This window comes from Zea mays, chromosome 4 (genome assembly GCF_902167145.1).
Source record: "Zea mays cultivar B73 chromosome 4, Zm-B73-REFERENCE-NAM-5.0, whole genome shotgun sequence".
Lineage (NCBI taxonomy): Eukaryota > Viridiplantae > Streptophyta > Magnoliopsida > Poales > Poaceae > Zea > Zea mays.
The window spans coordinates 3,165,262-3,184,738 of record NC_050099.1 but is presented as its reverse complement, the minus strand read 5'-3'; the positions used below and the strand labels follow the sequence as shown (position 1 = coordinate 3,184,738).

Here is a 19,477-nt window from a genome sequence, read left to right as displayed (position 1 = left end):
CTCTTGTTTCATTGTGATTGGAGTGGAGAGGTTGGATTTTGAGTTTTGTAAGGTTTCACTATTGCGCTCAGTTTTTTTTTGGCTACAAGTGTCATGCTATGCTGATCACTAGCCATCATAGAGAACATCTAGCCACACCGTACCACTGAGCTCGATGGCATCACTTGTGTTTGTCCGGCCAGCCGCTTAGTGGAAATCAAGATGTTGATCTTGACTTCGGAACTTTCTTTTAATTATTTGGGTTTTTGGATGCATGGTTGATCGTCAGGACAACAACCGTACCGTTCGAGAAGAAAATCCAAGTTCTCTTGGACATAAAAGTAACATGAAAACCTCATGCAAAGCACAGATCATAACTGAAGTGACGATGCAGGTTAATTCATGGACACCAGCATCATATGAAGCAGCGCCATTTATTTTTCAAACTTAAGAAAGTTGGACATCCTACAATAATTATAGAAATATTGGTTTATTCAAGGAGAGGCATGCACGCGCATCAACAGCGCGCGGCAACATTTATTTAGTTCTTCTCTGAAGCGGCACACACGGCGGCAACGATGGCATGCATATGCATCCGTCTACTTGGTGCTAGCAGCAACTGCGGCGGGAGTGCAGCGGCGCTCGCAGAAGTTGAAGAGGATGTCGGCGCAGCGGTAGGCGTGCACGGGCGGGATGTCGACGCCACCGTCGGCGGTGTACCTGATGCACTGCTTGCACTCTGGGTGGCACCCGACCGTCGAGAAGTCCAGGCATTGGCACTGCGGCGGGTCAGACAGGTAGCAGAAACCGCACTTGTTGCAGCATGGCCACGAGCTCGTTCCGGCGGCGGCGTCCACGGCGGCGACTGCCTCCCCTCCTCCTCCTTCCTCCTCCGTCCCTGCATGCATGCCGTGGCCACCATGCAGCAAATATAGCCAACGTGCGCGCGTATACCTTACCAAGTGATTCTTCTGGAAAAAAAAGTTGAAGGAACAAAAATCTCTCACCTTTGCTGAGTGGCAGAGCTGCAAGGACGACGACGATAACAGCCAGTGTGACGAGTAACGACGCCTGAGGTCTCATGGTTGCTTCTCTCGGCCAGCAACTTTGTTGCTTTGATTTCCTCCTAGCTTCCTACTGTGATAGTAGTATAGTATTGATCGACGACGGAGACCGTATGAGGGCTTCTTTATATATACTCCAGGAGGGAAGGGGTTCCGTATTGTCCACAGCTAGCAGCGGCACGTGTCACACGTGCACTACTAGACCTAATTTCAAATTTAAGTACCATTTAGGTTAAAACTGATACTGACGTAAGCCTCACCATATCGATTCAAGCTGCCACGCGTACCTAGAAAAAACAGTAGGTATCGGTCAGTAATAACTCAACCGGTACTAATTTATGCTTAAAAAGTTAGTATCGTTCGGTGGCTCCAATCCATACTATAGCTACAAAATATTAATATGGGTTGAAACCGCTGACTCGTTGTTGGCCCGATCTAGGCGCCAAACACTTGGAGTGAACCATCTGGTGGTGCTCTCTGTGGAGGCACGAACGGTCCGTGTCTCTTGGCCGGACAGTCCACGACCTAGGTGTAGGAGCGGCTCCTTCCCTGCGTACGTCTGGATGGTTCGTGTCTGGGACTCGGATGGTCCGCGATGGCGCAGAGGGTCTTCTTCTCTGTGAAAAAAACACTAAAACTCAATCCAGGGTAAATACCGTCGAGGAGGAGAGTTTCAGGGGCTGCTTCGGGGTCAGCAAGCCACCCGGGGTGTCGCTAATCGCCAGGGATCACTGATTGGGTACAAGGAGCCGCCAAGTGCGTAGATTCCGAGGTTGATCCGCAAAGGGTCTGCACCGCTGCGGAGCCGTGGCGCGCGTGCGTGGCCAATCCTAGTTGTCTCCCCCTTCTTTGGTAAGGCTATCCGCACTCATTCTACTCTAAATTTCTACTCTAAAAGGAATATTCTATCCTAGTCATCAACATTTTAAAATACAGTAGCCAAACTCCCGCATCCACAACTACTCTATATCTCAACCCTATACAAACTACCACATTTTTTATCAATATATATCAAAAATTCCCACCGTGGGCCCCACCACCCACTCCTTTTTTTTTTGCCCCACTCGTACGCTACAGTGTATGGAGTAGCGCATCGCCTTTACGCCAGATTTAGCGCTCACTCGTGAGCTACAGTGTATAGAGTAGCGCATAACGCATGCGAGTGCAGCAAAATTTGCTACGCTATCCTTTACCGTTCGGCTGTGCAGTACGTGAGTGCGGCTAGCCTAAGAGTCTCATCCCATGTCCTCCATGTCCCTGTCGTTGTGATAGCCCTTCGCCTCGATTCCCATAAAGTGTAGCATGGAATAGCACTCTTCGTAGCATAGAATAGGGCGGAGGGAGTAGGAAATCGCGTCAGAGGGCCAGGATTAGATTTAACTCATACTGTTTCGCGCGTTGTATCGGAACCATTGGATCCGACCTGGACGGCTCCGGTGCCCTCCACCCAAGCCAGCCGTGTACATCTTTCCAAATATCCCCCGACTTTTTGACAAATCAACCCATCGTTTGTGCCTGTTATAAAAGTATTAAGTCTAGGTCCTATTTTTAACATAATCAATCTCGAGCTTTTACAAAACACGATTAGACGTCCAAAAGGTTTTATAATTTATATAAAAATATGGAAATGAATTTATAGTGTATACTATAAAGGGGGACGATAGCGTCAATCAAGGGCAGATCATCTGATCACTATTGCATAGGCAATAGACACTGTAACACATATGATGTGGGTATTATCTCGCATTGAGAGCTTGTACATGTCTAAATCCCAGTGTCCGTTGTGCATTTACTTTCAATTCTCGATTGTCCGTTGTGCATTTACTTTCAGTTCTCGATGTCATGATCCACCCCGTACAAATTCACTGCCAAAATTTCCTCCACAGTTGTCATGAACGAAGGAGACATGATTTGGCTCTTTTAGATGAAGGTCCCTTGTGTCATGACATATTTGATCTTTGCATATGCTCTTCTTCTTCCCTTCTCATGTGTTGTAGTTTTTTTAGGTTTCATCTATCTCACTACAGGAAACGCCTAAATTTTCGTGGGCCAAAAACCCACGAAAATAAGCCTAAACCGACGAAAATAGAATATTTTCGTCGGCAGGCCGACGAAAATAGCCGCCGAAAATAAATTCGACGAAATTAGGCAACTATTTTCGTCGGTCCCGACGAAAAATAGCTATTTTCGTCGGCTTTCCCAAGGCCGACGAAAATAGTGAGTGGACCAACTATTTTCGTCGGCCCGATGGTGGCCGACGAAAATAAGTTCCCAGGTTATTTTCGTCGGCCAACACTGAGACCGACGAAAATAGCCTGGGAACTTATTTTCGTCGGCCACACCGAGGCCGACGAAAATTGATGTTTCCCCCCCAAAAACAGATTTTTCTGCACCTATTAATAATTCACAGCAAAATAAACATTATCACAATTAACATATACACATTCACAAGCAAAATACATAATTAACAAAACACATTCACATAATTCACAAAACACATTCCATAGTCCATTCAAATAAGTCCAGTCCAGAGTCCATAAATAGTCCATAAGTCCATAAACAGTCCATAGTACACACTCACTACTCACTCCTCACTCCGGCGGGCTGTGGGAGTTTTGGCCACTCCCTCCTCCGCCACCAGGAAGGTGGCCACTCCCTCCAGCACCATGGACGAGGAAGTCTTGGACGTTGACACCACCCTCCGATCCATGAGCATGTGACGCTGAACCCTGCAATTCATCAATCATTCAAATAAGGCTGTATACATATACATTGTTGTGTTTGGTCAATATTTGCGTAAAACTAAACATGGAACATCACCTGTGATCCATGGTGAGGAGGAGGTTGTGCATGCATCCACGGGTACTGTTGTGGTGGCCACCCCAGAGGTGGTGGCACCCACCCCGTCGGTGGCGGTGCCATCCACGCTTGATATGGCTGAGAGCCCGCCGGTGGCTGGGAGACCGGTGGCACCCATCCCGGGACTGGCTGCGATCCTTGGGGTGGTGGAGGCGTCCAAGTGCCTGGAGGTGCCTGCGTCCACCCAACACCGGTCCACTGTGGCTGCGACGCTGGAGCTTGTCCTGGCCACTGTCCCCATCCTTGTGCCTGCGAGCCATTTTTGATAATAAAGAAAAAGTTGCTATGGAATTGAAGTGTTCAGAAAGTGTTACCTGGGGAGGGCGAAAAGCGGGCAAGTTCATATCAGGGCCGAGTCGAGTAGTCATTTCCTGCAAATGGATGCAACGTTAGAATCACAACATTATACTTTGAATTCAATGACGACACGTGATGAGATAGACAAATTACCTGAAAATAAGAAGCCATATATTGCGTCAGCTGTCCAACCTGCTCCTGCGCTGCTCGAGCCTGCTCCTGTGCTGCTCGAGCCTGCTCCTGTGCTGCCCGAGTCTCCTCCTCCAGCTGAGCCTCTCGAGCAGACCTGGAGGAGCGAGAACTCCCTCCCGAAGAGGATGCCTTCCCTTGACCTATTGTCCTGTTATATTCCACAACGCCGGTGCCAAAGGCAAACCTGCATGATACACATAGTTGAGCCATTAAGTGGACACATTCTTGTTAATGAAATCGTCGAATCAAACACAAACACCTCACCTGCCATGCTTTCTACCCCCACCACTATGGTACAACGCCGAGGCATCTAAGTCTGAATGCATCCAGTCGAAATCAGGCCCATGGCGTTGAGTCATTTCCTCCCCATATGCATTCTGCAAAGAAAGTTAAAGTTGGAGTTAGACACAAAACATGCAATTTAATTCGTAAATACAAACTTGTTTACCATTTTCTCCCTTGCCGCCTCGCTGCATAGCTCATCAGGGTTCGTCGGATCAGGGCCACGGTGACCACGGACGTAAACCTCCATAAAACTTGGAGCAACTCCACTTTCAGCTTCCTGCATGAAAAAGAAGAGTTAAACCATATAATTTTCATAGATGTAACATACAAGTTTGATTTATATACTGACCATGCGGCGTGCGGTACCAAGGTGTCCATCGGCGCCGTACCTATGCCCCGGTCCTTCAGTGCCACGGTTGACACGGTGCTTGTTGGACTCTGCAATCCACTCAGGCGACGCCCATCTCTTAGCCAACCACCTCCATGCTTCCATGTCCTTGGACAGCCAATCCACAACGCTCTCCAGGTACTGCTCCTCTGTGAGGTAGATCTCATTGGCCCCTAATGCTTTGCTCATTTTCTGACCCTTTATCTTCTTGTAGTAGTAGTTGACGGCCGCGATGCGAGCATTGTACATGGCATCCTTGATTATCTTATCAGCGCACTTCCGAAAGTGCCTCTTCACACGTGTCCACTGAGCCTGATCCTCCTCGATGTCATCCGGCAATTGGAACCTCCCCTACATATCAATGGAGAAGTTAAGTTAAAGTAAGATTAGGTGAAGCAATAATTCAATGAATTGCTTATATACGAAAGTAAACTCACCCAGAACTCGTCCCACACAGCCACCTGACAAGTCCTTCGTTTTTTTTTCCGAACTTCCCCCTCCGCTACTGCTTTCCCCTGACTCCCCTGGCTCGACATAGTCCTTTAGACCCCAGTCAGCCCACTGCATAGCCGCGAACCTCTCGCCATTGAGCTCCACCATGCCAGGGTAGTAGAAGCGACAGAGGCTACCCAACACCGCGTTCACCTTAGGACGTCTGCCTGTACCGTCCCAAGTCAAGTCTTCCCATGACCTACAAAAATTAATAAAACAAGTAAACTAGTGCAATCACGTTCACATTAAAAAATTAACAAAACAGAAATAAGCCCCACCATTCTCCATGCGGCCGGATGAGCCTCCTCTCGGCAGGTCTCGGACCAAGCGCATTGCTCTTCTTATACCTAAGTATACAAGTAAATTCAATATGATGAAATGATTAGAAACTAATATCAATTAAAGTAATATGCATAATAATACCTGAAGGACGTAGAACCATCTGACGCGTCGCCCGCGCTGCCTGCCCCCATTGGGTCAACCTCCTCATCCTGCTCACCCTCGTCATCCTGCTCACCCTCCTCACCCTGCACATGAGCATCCTGCTGAGGAGTCTCCTGCTCACCCTCCTCACCCTGCACTTCGTCTAGACAGTCGAGAAGTTGTTGCTGCCTTTGTCGGCTCTGTGAGGTGCCCTGAAAAAGCCCACTGCCCGAGCTGTCCTCGCTGGCCGCGCTGCCCCCACTCCTCCTCGATCTCCTATGCTTGAACATGTTCAACTGTAGATAAATTAATGTCAAACCACAGTATATGAAACAAATAATATGAAAATTAATAATGTGGAAATTGGAATACATAGCTAAAAGAAACATACTAATCAAAAGTCATCCGCATCCGATGATGCTTCTTCGGCTCGTTGTTTATTCATACGCTCTTGATTTCGTTGGATCCTTACTGATCTTCTAACGACGACAGGTCGTTTGCGCTTTGACCTAGGTTCTTCAATTAAGTCGCTTGAATTGCAACAGAGATTTTCAAGTCCTTCTCCATTGGTCACATGGAATCGGTGAGCTATGTCTTGATTCGACGCCGCTTCTGGTTGAAAAACAGCATCATCGTTGTCCCTGATTATACTCACGTAGTCAGCACTCTCTGGAGCGACGACTTGTGGGTTGACTTTGATTGCAACCCACCAAGCCCTAAGGCTTGGGTGAGGATATGGCAGGTAGTACACCTGTTTTGCCTGATTTGCAAGGACAACATCGCTCATACTGCTCGGAATCCTAGAGCTATGCTTCACCTCGACATTACCATACTTGTCGACACGAGTCCCACTATGAGCATCAAACCAGTCGCACTCGAAAAACACGACTTTAAGTTCTTTGGGGCCATCGAAAATCAACTCTACAATGTTTTGAAGAACACCGTAATAGTCCACTACTTTGTCATCGTCAACATATGAACTTGCCAACACACCACTATTGGTGGTGGCTGCCAATGGTCGACTCTTCTCCAATTTCGCGGTTCGGAAGCGATATCCATTTACATCATAGCGAGTATAGTTTCGGACGGACACAGAGGTATGTGCCATTTGCTGCAAGTCCGGGTGCACAGAGTTTTTGGAAACCTATACAAGTAATTAGTATATGCATTATATCTTCCAAGTCCAAAATTCAAAGATTAAGTATGGACAATGAGAGAATGACAATTACTAACATAATTACGAAACCACTGCACGAAGTTTGGTCCACCTTTCAACCCATCACGTCGAAGATTTTCTAATTGGATGGTCGTAGGTTTACTAGTAGATTTCCAACATTCTTCATCAAACATGCTGGACATATTACAAACATGGAGATTACACACTATAGAAATTATGAGATGAGAAAATGGACGTAATTATGAGGAAAACTTACTCGAACGCCTCCTGTGTGCTGTCAATATTGCTATACATATATAGCATTAGCGTGTTCAAATCTGATGCTTCAATGTGACGTACACTCCCTTTTCCAACTGCTTTACCCGGATTCGCAAAAATTTGAAGGGTGCTTTGGGGTGATTCATTATCGACATGAAGTCGCACTGAAGGCGCAAACACATTGTTGGCTCGAGCGAAATACCTGGTTGAGAATTGAGATATCTCCTTAAGGGCAAAAGCCTCCGCAATACACCCTTCGACTCTAGCCTTGTTCCGAACAGACGCCCTGAGCTTTTTCAACGCCCTTTCTATAGGATACATCCACCTGAATTGCACTGGTCCGCCTACCAAAGCTTCCCAAGGCAAATGCACAATTAGATGTTGCATCACATTGAAGAATCCTGGCGGGAAAACCTTTTCAAATTTACAAATAAGAATTGGAATTTCTTTCTCAAATTTCTGCATCAACCTCTTCGATACCGTCTTTGCGCATACTTCCCTATAGAAGTAACTCAACTCTGCAAATATGCTCCAAAGCTCATCCTTAAAATAGCCTCGAAACATCACGGGCATCAGCCTCTCCATAATAATATGGTAGTCATGGCTTTTCAAACCGATCAATTTACCGGTCTTCAGATTGACTGCCCGTTTCAGATTTGCCGCATACCGATCTGGAAATTTCAGATTCTTCAACCACTTAAATATTTCTTTCCTTTCATCCGGCTTGAGGCAGTAATCAGCTCGCGGCCTACTTTCATGCCCTTTATCGCTTACTTTCAACTCGAGCATCGGCCTCTTACAAATTTCAGCCATGTCTTTTCTTGCCTTCATATTATCTTTCGTTTTATCAGTCACATCGAAACATGTGCTTATGATGCTTTCAGCAACGTTACGCTCTTGGTGCATCAAGTCTATGTTGTGCGGCATGATCAAGGCTTTTGCATACGGAAGCTCCCATATTGATGAAATATGGGTCCAGTTATGGTCCTCCCCGTAGCCTTGGAACCTATCATTTTCTCCTTGCTTCAGACAAGCATGCCATGCCATTATCTGCGGTGCAGTTTGCCTCTTTGGTGGCCCATTTCTGATTTTGGCTCCACCTCTGAATGCAGTAAGCGAATTCCTAAAATCATGCTTGAATGGAGTCCAACGTCGATGAGCATCAAAGAATGACACTTTCCCACCATGCTTCAATCTGAATGCATCCGTATCATTCATACATATGGGACAGCACAACCGACCATGGACGCACCATCCAGACCAATCTCCATACGCCAGCAGATCATGCACTGACCACAAATAAGCAGCGCGCATGGTAAACTCCTTTTCAGTATGGCTGTCATAAGCCTTCACACCTCTCCACAACTGTTTCAGCTCTTCGATTAAAGGGCGAACAAACATATTCAGCTTTGGCCCTGGATGCTCGGGGCCTGGGATGACTAGTGCAAGGAACATGAACTCTTCTTTATTGACCAACTCAGGAGGAAGATTATATGGCACAATGAAGACAGGCCAACACGAGTAAGGGCTTGCACTGGTATTGAAAGGTGTGAATCCGTCCGTCGATAGACCAAGCCGTACACTCCTAGGGTCGTTTGCAAATTCGGGATCAAACTCGTCAAATGCCTTCCACGCATCACCGTCCGACGGATGGACCATTATGTCTGGATCAGTGACGAGACGTACACCATTCTTTGGCCACGTCATATGCAGAGCTATTTCCTTGTTGAGGAACAGCCTTGAAAGCCGAGGAATGATAGGCAACCGACGAAGTTGCTTAGCTGCGACCTTCGTAACTACCAATTCACCCTCATCATTTGTCACCTCGACATATCTAGAAGCTTTACAATGCTTACAACGGTCAAGCTTGTCATCATCCTCAAAGAATAGCATGCAACTATTGGGACACACGTCGATCTTCTCATATGTCATCCCAAGACCAGCCAACATCTTCTTTGTGAAGTACATATTCTTTGGCAACTTATGATTCTCCGGGAGAACCTCGCCCATAAGTTGGACGATGTCGTTGTAAGCACTGTTTGAAATGTTGTGCTTCGACTTTATCGCCATTAGTCTTGTGAGAGTCCCAAGAACTGACATCTGAGTGTGCTCGTGCAGTCTCTCTTCTCCCGCGGCGAGTAGCCGGAAGAATTCTTGAGCATCGCGTGGAAGCTGCCCCGGCTCCTCAGCGTTCATTTCAACCTCCCTACCAAGATCATGCAACATATCGTCCATCCTATCATGATCGTCATCAAGCTCCACCTCCGCGTCAACGTGTCTAATAGACTCTCCATGCCGGTACCATACAAGGTAGTTCGGCATAAACCCACTTTTGCAAAGGTGTTTCTCCATTTCTTCCTTCTTCTGAGGCCACTTGTTCTCGCAGCGATTGCAAGGACACTTCACTAGACGACCAGTTGCATCTTTGAAAGCGTGCTCAAGAAAAGCCTTTGTTACACCCATCCATTCATTTGAATGTGCCCCATCCTTTCTCCACCCGTCATACATCACCCTTCGATCACCGTCCATTTTAAAGGCTAAACAAAAGTCAAAGAACATCAACGATCGTCCGTGGCTTAATTAGGTGAACTCCCTATTAGGTAAAGGCCCTAAACCCACCCAAGAGTGTAGGCTGATGCTTGTGATTTATGACGTGTAGCCTACGATTGTCGCTAAATTTCGGCAGCATAACCCCGCTGCTCTCCAAGCACACGCCTGAACATGGTGTGTTGGAGAACAACTGAGTTACACAACCGAAATTCCGCGTAAATCGTAAGACACATATCACAAATCACAAGCATCGGCCTACACTCTCAGGCTGTCCAAAATACGTGGACAATTCCGGAGCGGCAAACCTCACAAGCCAATGTGACGTTCGCCGTTCCCGAACGGGTGACGCATACGGTTCGCTACGGTTAACGATTAAAACTAAACTCTAAACATTAAAACATAACTCGGAGACAAAATATGAATTTGAATTAAAGCAATAAACAGTTAAACTAATCACAACACGACAAGATGACTAATATAAATTAATGACCTCGGAGCCTCGGCAATTATACTTGCCTGATGGCGCAAATGCGGGCGAGTCGAGGCGGGCGACGACGCAGCTGGGAGACCTTCGCGACGGAGCGGGCGGGCGTGTGGGCGGCGGCACGGCGCAGGGAGGCCGTCGCGATGCGGTGCAGCGCGCCTCGGGCGGGACGACGGCGCGGCGAGGGACGGGCGGGGTGCCTCGGACGACGGGCGTGCGGGCAGCGGCGTGGGGCTCGGCGGGGCGGGCGTGGGGCTCGGCAGGCGTGCACGGGCGAGGGGCGCAGCGTGTAGGGGTAGGGGCACGGCGTGCAGGGGCGGGCGTGGGCCTCGGCGGCGTGCAGGGGCGCGGTGAGCGTGGGCTCGGTGGCGCGGGCTCCCTTAGCGCGCGGGGCGGCGGCGTGGCACCGGCGGCGCGGGGACCGGCGGGCGGGCGCGGGCACCGGCGGGCGGGGTGGCACCGGCGGCGCGGGCACCGGCGGGCTCCCTTAGCGCGCGGGGCGGCGGCGTGGCGCGTCGGCGCGGGCACCGGCGGGCGGCGGGCGGTGGCGCGGCGAGGGGAGGGCGAGCGTGGGGCGGCGGCGTTGGGTGAAACGAGTGACGCGCGATTGAAACGAGCGGGGCCGAGGACGACGATGTTGGGCCTCTATTTTCGTCGGCCTCACTAGGCCGACGAAAATAGAGTACGGTTAATGATGTATTTTCGTCGGTTTGGCCATGGCCCACGAAAATAAGCGTTATTTTCGTCGGCCTAGTGACCGACGAAAATACGTTTTTGTATTTTCGTCGGCAGGTCGATGGGCCCACGAAAATACGCATTATTTTCGTCGGCCTAGGGACCGACGAAAATAATGTCAGTATTTTCGTGGGCCGGCCGACGAAAATATCTCGGCCCACGAAAATTTAGGCGTTTCCTGTAGTGTCTGCCAATGAAGGTGGGCGACGTGAAGCATCTTTTGCTTTTGGATTTTGACATCTCTTAATGTCATGGAGACACTCGATTTCTTCATCAACATTGTCTTATTGAGGTGGTTGTTTTAGAGTTTTTCTTTTCTCATGTCTTCGGCGCGTGACTTCAGGCCGATGAGTAGCTTTTGTGTGTTATTCCTCGGCCTTCGAGATCCATATAGTAGAGCCAACAACATTAATCCCACGCCTTTGTGGAGGCATAATAGTGGTGGTAAGTGGGTTCACCGGTGGTGGGTGCCAAATGTTGGGTACGTGTCAAAGTCCCTACAAGAAACCATAACAGGGCAACACTATTAAGACAAGGTTCATCCTCCCTACTACCTTCAAAGGGCTCGAAGGTGAAAGGGGGATGAAGTGAAACCAATAGATATTGATGGACAATTTAACTTCTACGTGATGAATCATTGTAAATGAAACACATAATTTATCTTCTTGCCTTTCACTCGCAACTTTGAGATGTTAGGGTCAAAAGAGTACATTATTGAGCTTACAAACCATAGTACATTTGGAGACTCCACACAAGACCCACGAAGGATGTTCTATGAAGCGACCTTTGAATGCTCTGCTATCCGAAAGCGATAGACTCTAGGTGCACGAGTGCTCAACCCTGTAGTAGTGGTACTATATACCTATTTATAGTGTGCCACCAATATACATTTTCATACTAAAATAAAATCATCCTCTGTCATGTACAACAGATCTAGACTACTATGGGAGGGTAACTAGGTCCTTTGACACAAGAGTCGTATCATGTATGTCTTCTTATCAGTATTTTTTAAAATAATATTGCCATCGAGCTTTTTATTGGGATGTGTTGACATTAAAACAATATTTTGCTTAAATGTAATTTCATCTGTAAATCAAAACCATGCAACAAGCCAAGCCTTATCTAGGGTGTGTTTGTATTGATAAACGAGGTGATTCATTTTCTTCTCGCACCTTTTTTTGTTTGGTTCGTAAAATAGAATAGATTGATTTATCACCAAATGCTTTATCACAAGCTAATATTACTATATGCATGAAGAATGTATCATTGTTTCTACCAAAATTCATGGGATGGTGATAAACTGATGATGTGCAACCTCACGAAACTCACGGGTCGAGTGATTTCATGACCAAACACTACTAGGTGTTTGGTTTGAGTAATAAGCTAGTTTATCATCTTATCACTCATCATTTTTTTAGTCTGTAGAATGGAATAAGTTGTGGAGTAAAATAAGTTGATCCATCAAACCAAACACTCCTTACATATCTTAATTGGATCAATCGTGTTCATTATGCAGTGGTTGGTTGGCAGGAACGTAACGACATGCATGCATGTCCCCATGACCCCATCGTCCTCATGTTTCATGCATCATGTGTTTCACGATAAGCCCAGCTGGTCCATGCATAGGCGCCATACTTGTCTCTGCTCAAGCCTCACGCGTTGTTGGACCGCAGCTCGTGACTCAAAATGAAAAGAGTCTGACTCAAAATCCTTTAAACGAGCTGGTGACTAGATGACTAAGAGGCTGTTTGGTTCGCGCCTCCTAAACTTTCTAAGGGGTAGGGATTTGATCTGACGTCCTATTTTTCATTTTTTTGTTTGCTGACCGGCGCGCGTGAGCGTGGGAAGGTGAAACACACGAATAAACTCACACTTAAATATAGTTGAGATAGAGCCATAAGCTAATCAAGTATATAAATCAAATAACAAGCATATGCTTGAATCGATCTTTTAGTGGATGATGTGGTGTCAAAAAAAATATTACAGAGAAGCATAAGGGTAGTATTGTGCATGTGCACAACTGTTGCATCCATGTGCGATATATATATAGGGGCCGGGAATGATGTGTGGTCATGCATGTGGATATCCTACGGTCGGCCTACCATCTCACAACTTAGCAATTAGCATAGACCCATGTACCTATCCCATAATAACTAATTCATTAATAGTGTGTTTGGTTTGAGGAACGAAGTGATCCATCTTCTTCTCACTCCTCACTTTTTTATTTGGTTTGTGGAATATAATGAGTTGATCCATCACCACATCATTCCTCATAAGCTAATAATTAGTATATAAATGAAGAGTTGTTTGATTCTACCAAAATTGATGGAATGAACTTATGATGCATCACCTCATGAAGCATGGAGTGACTCCACAAACCAAACACACTATAAAGATGCATTTGATTACATTAATGACAGGACGAGACGGGGATGGAATATTTAAGATTGTTTGGTTCAGGGTCAAGGGTTGGAATATGACTATCCCAGTGTTATCTTAGTTATCCCTTAAAATTAGAGAGACGAGAGAGGACGCTAGTGGCTTATTCTGAATGTCTCGCAACCAAACGCACCTAAGGGCTTTGGGGCTCATCATCATATCGTAAAACACGACGCGTGAAACACATGTGGATGGGGGGCATGCTCACATGAAGAGACAGAGCATCCAGGTCTCTTAGGACCACGTACATTATTGTCACAATGCACAAGTAATATATAAACCAAAACATGCATATATATGTTACATGTGCTCAGAGACTAATGAAGACAGTTCGTCAATTCCCCAAGGCTGATCGTGAAACACATACATGCAGGGACGGGATGGACGTGGCCGAGGTTCCCGGGCGAGATAGAGACATGTGGGCTGCTGCTACTTGAATTTTGTGAATGTGCATGTAACCTACTGTATTGTACGCGTCCTCGATCAATCTCTTTCCTGTGATTGTGGCGCGTGTGTGAGGGAGGGAAGGAGGAAGGAAGACTACTGGACAATGGACCGATCGGCACGATGGGATATTGATGTCTAATGTAGGAGTACTATGTGTTAGTTGTGCGAGTAAACTACAGCGGGTTGGTGGGATGCACCTGTCTAATCCTAAGACCAGAGAGCAGCCTACGATTTATCTGATAAGTTCGATGAACACAAGAACACACAGAGGTTTAGATTACCGCCCGTACTCCAGTGTGAGTTGTATTGCTGTGGGTGTAGATTAACTTAGGTGGACTCGAGAGTGCTCGTCCCCAGAGCTTAACGTCCGGTCCCCTCCGCCTGTCTCCATCACCTGTCTCTGTAGTGGAAATAGTAGAGGTTATGATGAGAACCACCCATACGCGACACAGAGTCAATGGTCTTTGCCTCGGTAACGTGTCTGTCACTTTACGGTAATGATATTGTCTTTACGAAAACGATACGATTATGAAGTCCTAGTTATAGAATTTTTGAAAACAATTTTCATCCCTAGGTGCGGCCCAGGCCTTGCGAACAGCACTAGCCGCTTACATTTAATACGGGGCGCACGCCGTCAGTGACTTGTGGACTTGTGCAAACAGGCGTGCCTCCTGCCAGTATTAAATGTGGGTGCTCCACGCCAGAGACTCGTGTCAGGCTATGCCTAGTGCCTTTCACGATGCGTCAAAGGCCACGTGGCAGCACCGGCTCCCTGCCTGAGCAGAGAGCGAGGGCTAGGAGTGCATACAGTGGCAGAGGACGGAAACAAATTTAGGTATGGCTCTACACAACTGGACCGTATAATATTTAGCACACAACCAATCAACTTGTAGAACAACTCACGGTATATATAAAGAAATAGAACATTGTCTAAAATAAGAATAAATTGCTACAAAATATGTAACTGTCATACCTCAGAATTTGCTATATATGTCTCGGAGTTCTAGGCAGTTGTATTTGCCTATCCTTCTTCTTTTGAAATGTCTTCTTAATATTTTGAAGATGAAGCCCTTTGAACAATCCTCCAAATATATCAACTCTGCATGTTTGTGACAAACATCAACATTCAAACAATCAAATTATTCAACAGACAAGCAGTTGTTTGCTTTGCTTACTGTTACAGCTCGGAAGGCACATGCGCACAGCGGCGGACCGCGGAAGGCACAGGCGTGGCGTGGCCCGCATGGGCGCGTGGCTGGAGGGCTGGGCGCCTGGCCGCCTGGGTACAACAGACGAGCAACGAACGACGGCTCGCGGGCTCAGCACAGAAGGCCGGACGGCTGGGGCCACTAGGCAGTGGGCACATCGGCGGCTCGGCACAACGACGGACCGCGGACGGCGTCAGCGCATGGTCGGAAGGGCGGAAGGTTGGGCACAGAGGGCAGCGACGGAAGGCTCGGTCTCCCCTCGACAGCTCGGCGGACGGCGGAAGGCTAGGCACAGCGGCCAGCGGCAGTAGGCTCGGTCTCGCCTCGACGGCTCGGCGGGCAGTGGAAGGCTAAGTGCCTGGGCACAACGGCAGGCGGCTGTGTTCGTGAGGCGCCAGGCGGTGAGGGTTAGGGTTAGCGCCAGGCTGCCAGCGCGAATGTGCGATATGGAAGCTGGGCCGGCGCTCGACGGACCTTTTTTTGGTATGGCTTGGGCCATAATGGGCCATAATGGGCCCTCCGCCCCTGAGTGCATACAGACGTGGCAGTCCTGAACCTCCCATAGCTGGGGATCCGGATGGGAGTTGTGGACGTTCAGGTTCCATCAGTTATGGGCTAATAGCAAGTTTAATAATATACCTCACAATGAGCTTTATAATATTGCCATGTCACATATAGTCAACTAAAAGTCTAGTCATACGATAACGCAACTTGTACATAAGTGCATTTAATAATTAGTTCATTTTTTTCTCTCACAATCTGTCTTGGAGTCCGTGAGCAGCATGCTCTACTAATGAGTAGCTCACTTCTATTATCTTCATTTCTCTTTTCTCCACACCACCATAAATCTAATGTGGCATATCTTGCAGCCCGTCTACGTCACCCTATTATACTTGCTATAAGTCGTGTTAGCTACTAGTTACTGATGATGATAAACTAACCCATCTCTATCTCTCTGTCTCAACTTTGTCTCTATCTCTCTCCTTTCATATCCATAGATCCGAGGTGCCCCGATCCGCTCCTAGAAAGTCACCCATTTATTTGTACATGGAAGAATATATATATATATATATATATATATATATATATATATATATATATATATATAGGCTATAGTTTTGTGTTCTTGTCATCGTCAGCCCATATGATGGACATAGTGTGATCACATGTAGCTAAACTACTTAGCCAGATTGCTGGTCAAATTAATAAAGAGATCGAGAGGCAGGTACGGTGAAATAATTGCACGTGTATTCGGTGATACAATATTTTGTAGGGTCACACACACTACCAGGTCAGACATGCATGCATGTTAGTACACGTGAAGTCTGCTTGATGGTCGTGCGCTCATCAACCAAACCACAACCACCCAAAATTAATTAGCTAGCTGCATGCTTGCTAGGTTAATTAGTTTTCTAACTGTTAAGTGCAGTGCATGCCAGTGAACTGCTGTACTGTATATTTATTTTTATATGACCTCTCCAATGCAAGTCTCGTCGTCGTTAACAATTCTCATCATTCATGGATGCACAATAATCATTGTTCATGCAAGGTCTCCATAAGAACAATCTTTAGACTGACTCAGTGTCACAAATGGTGCTCAACAACAATTCGACGAACCCCCACCCCCCCCCCCCCCCCCCCCCACCCTATAAGAAGCCCTCGAGCCTCATACGGTCTCCGTCGTCGATCAATACTACTACACAGTAGGAAGCTAGGAGGAAATTAAAGCAACAAAGTTGCGGAGAGAAGCGACCATGAGGCCTCGGGTGTTACTCGTCACACTGGCTGTTATCGTCGTCGTCCTTGCAGCTCTGCCACTCAGCAAAGGTGAGTGATTTTTGTTCCTTCAACTTTTTTTCCACAGAAGAATCACTTGGTAAGGTATACGCGCACATATGCACGTTGTCTTATTTGCTGCATGGCGGCCACGGCATGCAGGGACGGAGGAGGAAGACGGAGGGGCGGCAGTCGCCGCCGTGGACGCCGCCGGAACGAGCTCGTGGCCGTGCTGCAACGAGTGCGGTTTCTGCAAATTGTCTTACCCGCCGCAGTGCCAATGCCTGGACTTCTCGATGGTCGGGTGCCACCCAGAGTGCAAGCGGTGCATCAGGTACACCGCCGACGGTGGCGTCGACATCCCGCCCGTGCACGCCTACCGCTGCGCCGACATCCTCGTCAACTTCTGCGAGCGCCGCTGCACTCCCGCCGCAGCTGCTTCTATGTGTAGCGCTAGCACCAAGTAGAAGGATGCATGCATGCCATGCATCCTCGTCGATCTGCATGCCATTGCCGGGTGCCGCTTCTGAGAAGAAGCAAATAAATGTTGCCGCTGTTGATGCGTGCTGCCTCTCCTTAAATAAACTAATATTTCTGTAATAATTATTGTATGTCCAACTTTCTTAAGTTTGAAAAAATAAATGTGTTGCTTCATACGATGCTGGTGACCAACATATAGAGACAGAAACAATAAGTAGAAGTCGATACGAATTAAAGTCAAGGAACAAGCTGGCATGTAATTTTTGTGTCCATTGTCAGTTTGTATTGCAAGAATAGGCGCTGTTTTTTTTTTCTTTACAGAAATTACCGATGGCATCATAAATACTTGTGCTGGCATAAAAATAATGTTTCAATCGCAAAATTATTTCTAAAAAACACATATCTTACTATATCTTTTAATAAAAAAACTAAAAATAACTACTAATTTTCGGCGGCCAGAGCTCAACCGCCGAAATTTGGTCAGGCTTATTTTCGGCCGCCGTTACATGATCGCCGAAAATAAGTAATTTTAGAGAAAGGGTATAAAAGAAATATAAAAAGCAACAATTTCAATGACAATATAATCAAAATATCATGACAGAAATAGTAATTCCAGAATTACACGCATTTAACACAAAATATCATAATTTTTCACAAATACATCACAATTCACCAAAAGAACCTTTTGATGGAAAAGGGCTCGGCACGCGGAGCGGAGGCGGGAGGAGAGCTCGACGGCTGCCGGGCGACGGGGAGCGGCGGGACGAGCTGCGCGGCCAGGGCGGGGGCTGGGAGAGAGAGGAAAGCCGGCGTCGAGAGGAAACATGGAGGAAGAAAGGAACCAGCCGTTTAAAAGGCTAATTTTCGGCGGTCAGTGCTCGACTGCCAAAAATAAGAGATTATTTTCGGCGACTTTGTCAGTAGCCGCCGAAAATAAGTTTATTTTCGGCAGTCGTGTCATAAGCCACCGAAAATAAGCTTATTTTTAGTTATTTTCGGTGGCTAAGCTCTGGCCGCCGAAAATAAGTTCTTATTTTCGGCGGCTGAGTCCTGGCCACCGAAAATCATGTACGATGTTGTTTTGCTTTGTATTCGAAACCTAATTTTTTTGTCACATTGGATTACTACCAAAACACCAGCCTTACAAGAAAGGCCTGTCCACTGGCAACTATGTGGTGGCTCATCATAATCTATACCCTATCTCTTCCCTTATTTTTATCTTTTCAGTAATCAGCACCAATGACATGGTATCGACAAGTTTTTGAGCTTTAGACAGACTTAAATTAAAGGACCGAGAAAAAACGACTATACCGAGGTGAATGAGAGCCAATTAAATTATCTTATCGAATGATTGTTGTCCTGAGCAACCATTAAAAAAAACTAAATAAAAAGAAAGTTTCAAAGTCAAGACTGTCATAGACCAACAGTTTGATTTCCACTAAGCGAACAACTTACAAAAGTGATGCCATCGAGCTAATTGGTACGGTGGTGTAACACCCGAATTTAAGGACAAATGCATTTTACGTGTGTGTCATGATCAAGTCTAACACATATGATGACTCAGGGTACATAAATCAATGCCACATCTTTATTACTTATACAATTTCTGTACTAAATAGCTAGATAAAATACATCATATGACGACAATGATCCTCCGTAATCATAGTTGACTGGGAGACGACGACCTAGACCACTTCGAACTCATCTTCATGATTCTCTTCCGGTTGTACCCTTTCTTCACCTAGTGTGATTATAGCAAGGGTGAGCTCTTATACAGTCGTCGCATACAGCAACTCGAGGTTAGTGCTTCTGTAACTCGTCCTTCCTTTAGTTATATACCTAGTCTTTGAGTTACTATAACGTTGGCTTGTAATATTACAGACCCAACTAGAAGAGATGGAGGCGAGGATAATGGCGGAGCGGGCGGCGGCTGATCAGAGGATG

The 19,477-nt window shown here is 46.8% G+C and overlaps 2 protein-coding genes and 1 long non-coding RNA gene across 4 annotated transcripts; 1 reads left to right on the top strand and 2 right to left on the bottom strand.

Moving 5' to 3' along the window:
• Positions 1 to 354: 354 nt before the first annotated feature.
• Positions 355 to 1,144, bottom strand: LOC100281921 (Bowman-Birk type trypsin inhibitor). Its single transcript, NM_001317908.2, has 2 exons — positions 987 to 1,144; positions 355 to 877 (listed from the first exon to the last, which is right to left on the bottom strand). Exons 1-2 carry the CDS (start codon positions 1,060 to 1,062, stop codon positions 579 to 581), a joined length of 375 nt encoding a protein of 124 aa, NP_001304837.1. The 5' UTR covers positions 1,063 to 1,144; the 3' UTR covers positions 355 to 578.
• Positions 1,145 to 5,977: 4,833 nt separating this feature from the next.
• On the bottom strand, positions 5,978 to 15,710 carry LOC118476852 (uncharacterized). Of its 2 annotated transcripts, XR_004857649.1 has the most exons (4): positions 15,245 to 15,695; positions 15,043 to 15,168; positions 14,351 to 14,469; positions 5,978 to 6,275 (listed from the first exon to the last, which is right to left on the bottom strand). It is a non-coding gene; the product is annotated as an uncharacterized lncRNA (long non-coding RNA). The 2 variants fall into 2 exon arrangements; XR_004857648.1 differs by lacking the exon at positions 5,978 to 6,275 and having other exon boundaries at positions 13,001 to 14,469; positions 15,245 to 15,710.
• Positions 15,711 to 16,935: 1,225 nt separating this feature from the next.
• On the top strand, positions 16,936 to 17,707 carry LOC118476851 (Bowman-Birk type trypsin inhibitor). Its single transcript, XM_035967154.1, has 2 exons — positions 16,936 to 17,104; positions 17,216 to 17,707. Exons 1-2 carry the CDS (start codon positions 17,032 to 17,034, stop codon positions 17,518 to 17,520), a joined length of 378 nt encoding a protein of 125 aa, XP_035823047.1. The 5' UTR covers positions 16,936 to 17,031; the 3' UTR covers positions 17,521 to 17,707.
• The last annotated feature ends 1,770 nt before the right edge of the window (positions 17,708 to 19,477 follow it).

What these genes read in the sequence shown, in the direction of transcription:
- LOC118476851 (XM_035967154.1), top strand. Translation starts at nt 17,032, where the DNA reads ATGAGGCCTCGGGTGTTACTCGTCACACTGGCTGTTATCGTCGTCGTC. An exon ending in AGCTCTGCCACTCAGCAAAG is followed by an intron (nt 17,105 to 17,215) that starts GTGAGTGATTTT and finishes CACGGCATGCAG; the next exon opens with GGACGGAGGAGGAAGACGGA.
- LOC100281921 (NM_001317908.2), bottom strand. Translation starts at nt 1,062, where the DNA reads ATGAGACCTCAGGCGTCGTTACTCGTCACACTGGCTGTTATCGTCGTC. An exon ending in AGCTCTGCCACTCAGCAAAG is followed by an intron (nt 878 to 986) that starts GTGAGAGATTTT and finishes GCATGCATGCAG; the next exon opens with GGACGGAGGAGGAAGGAGGA.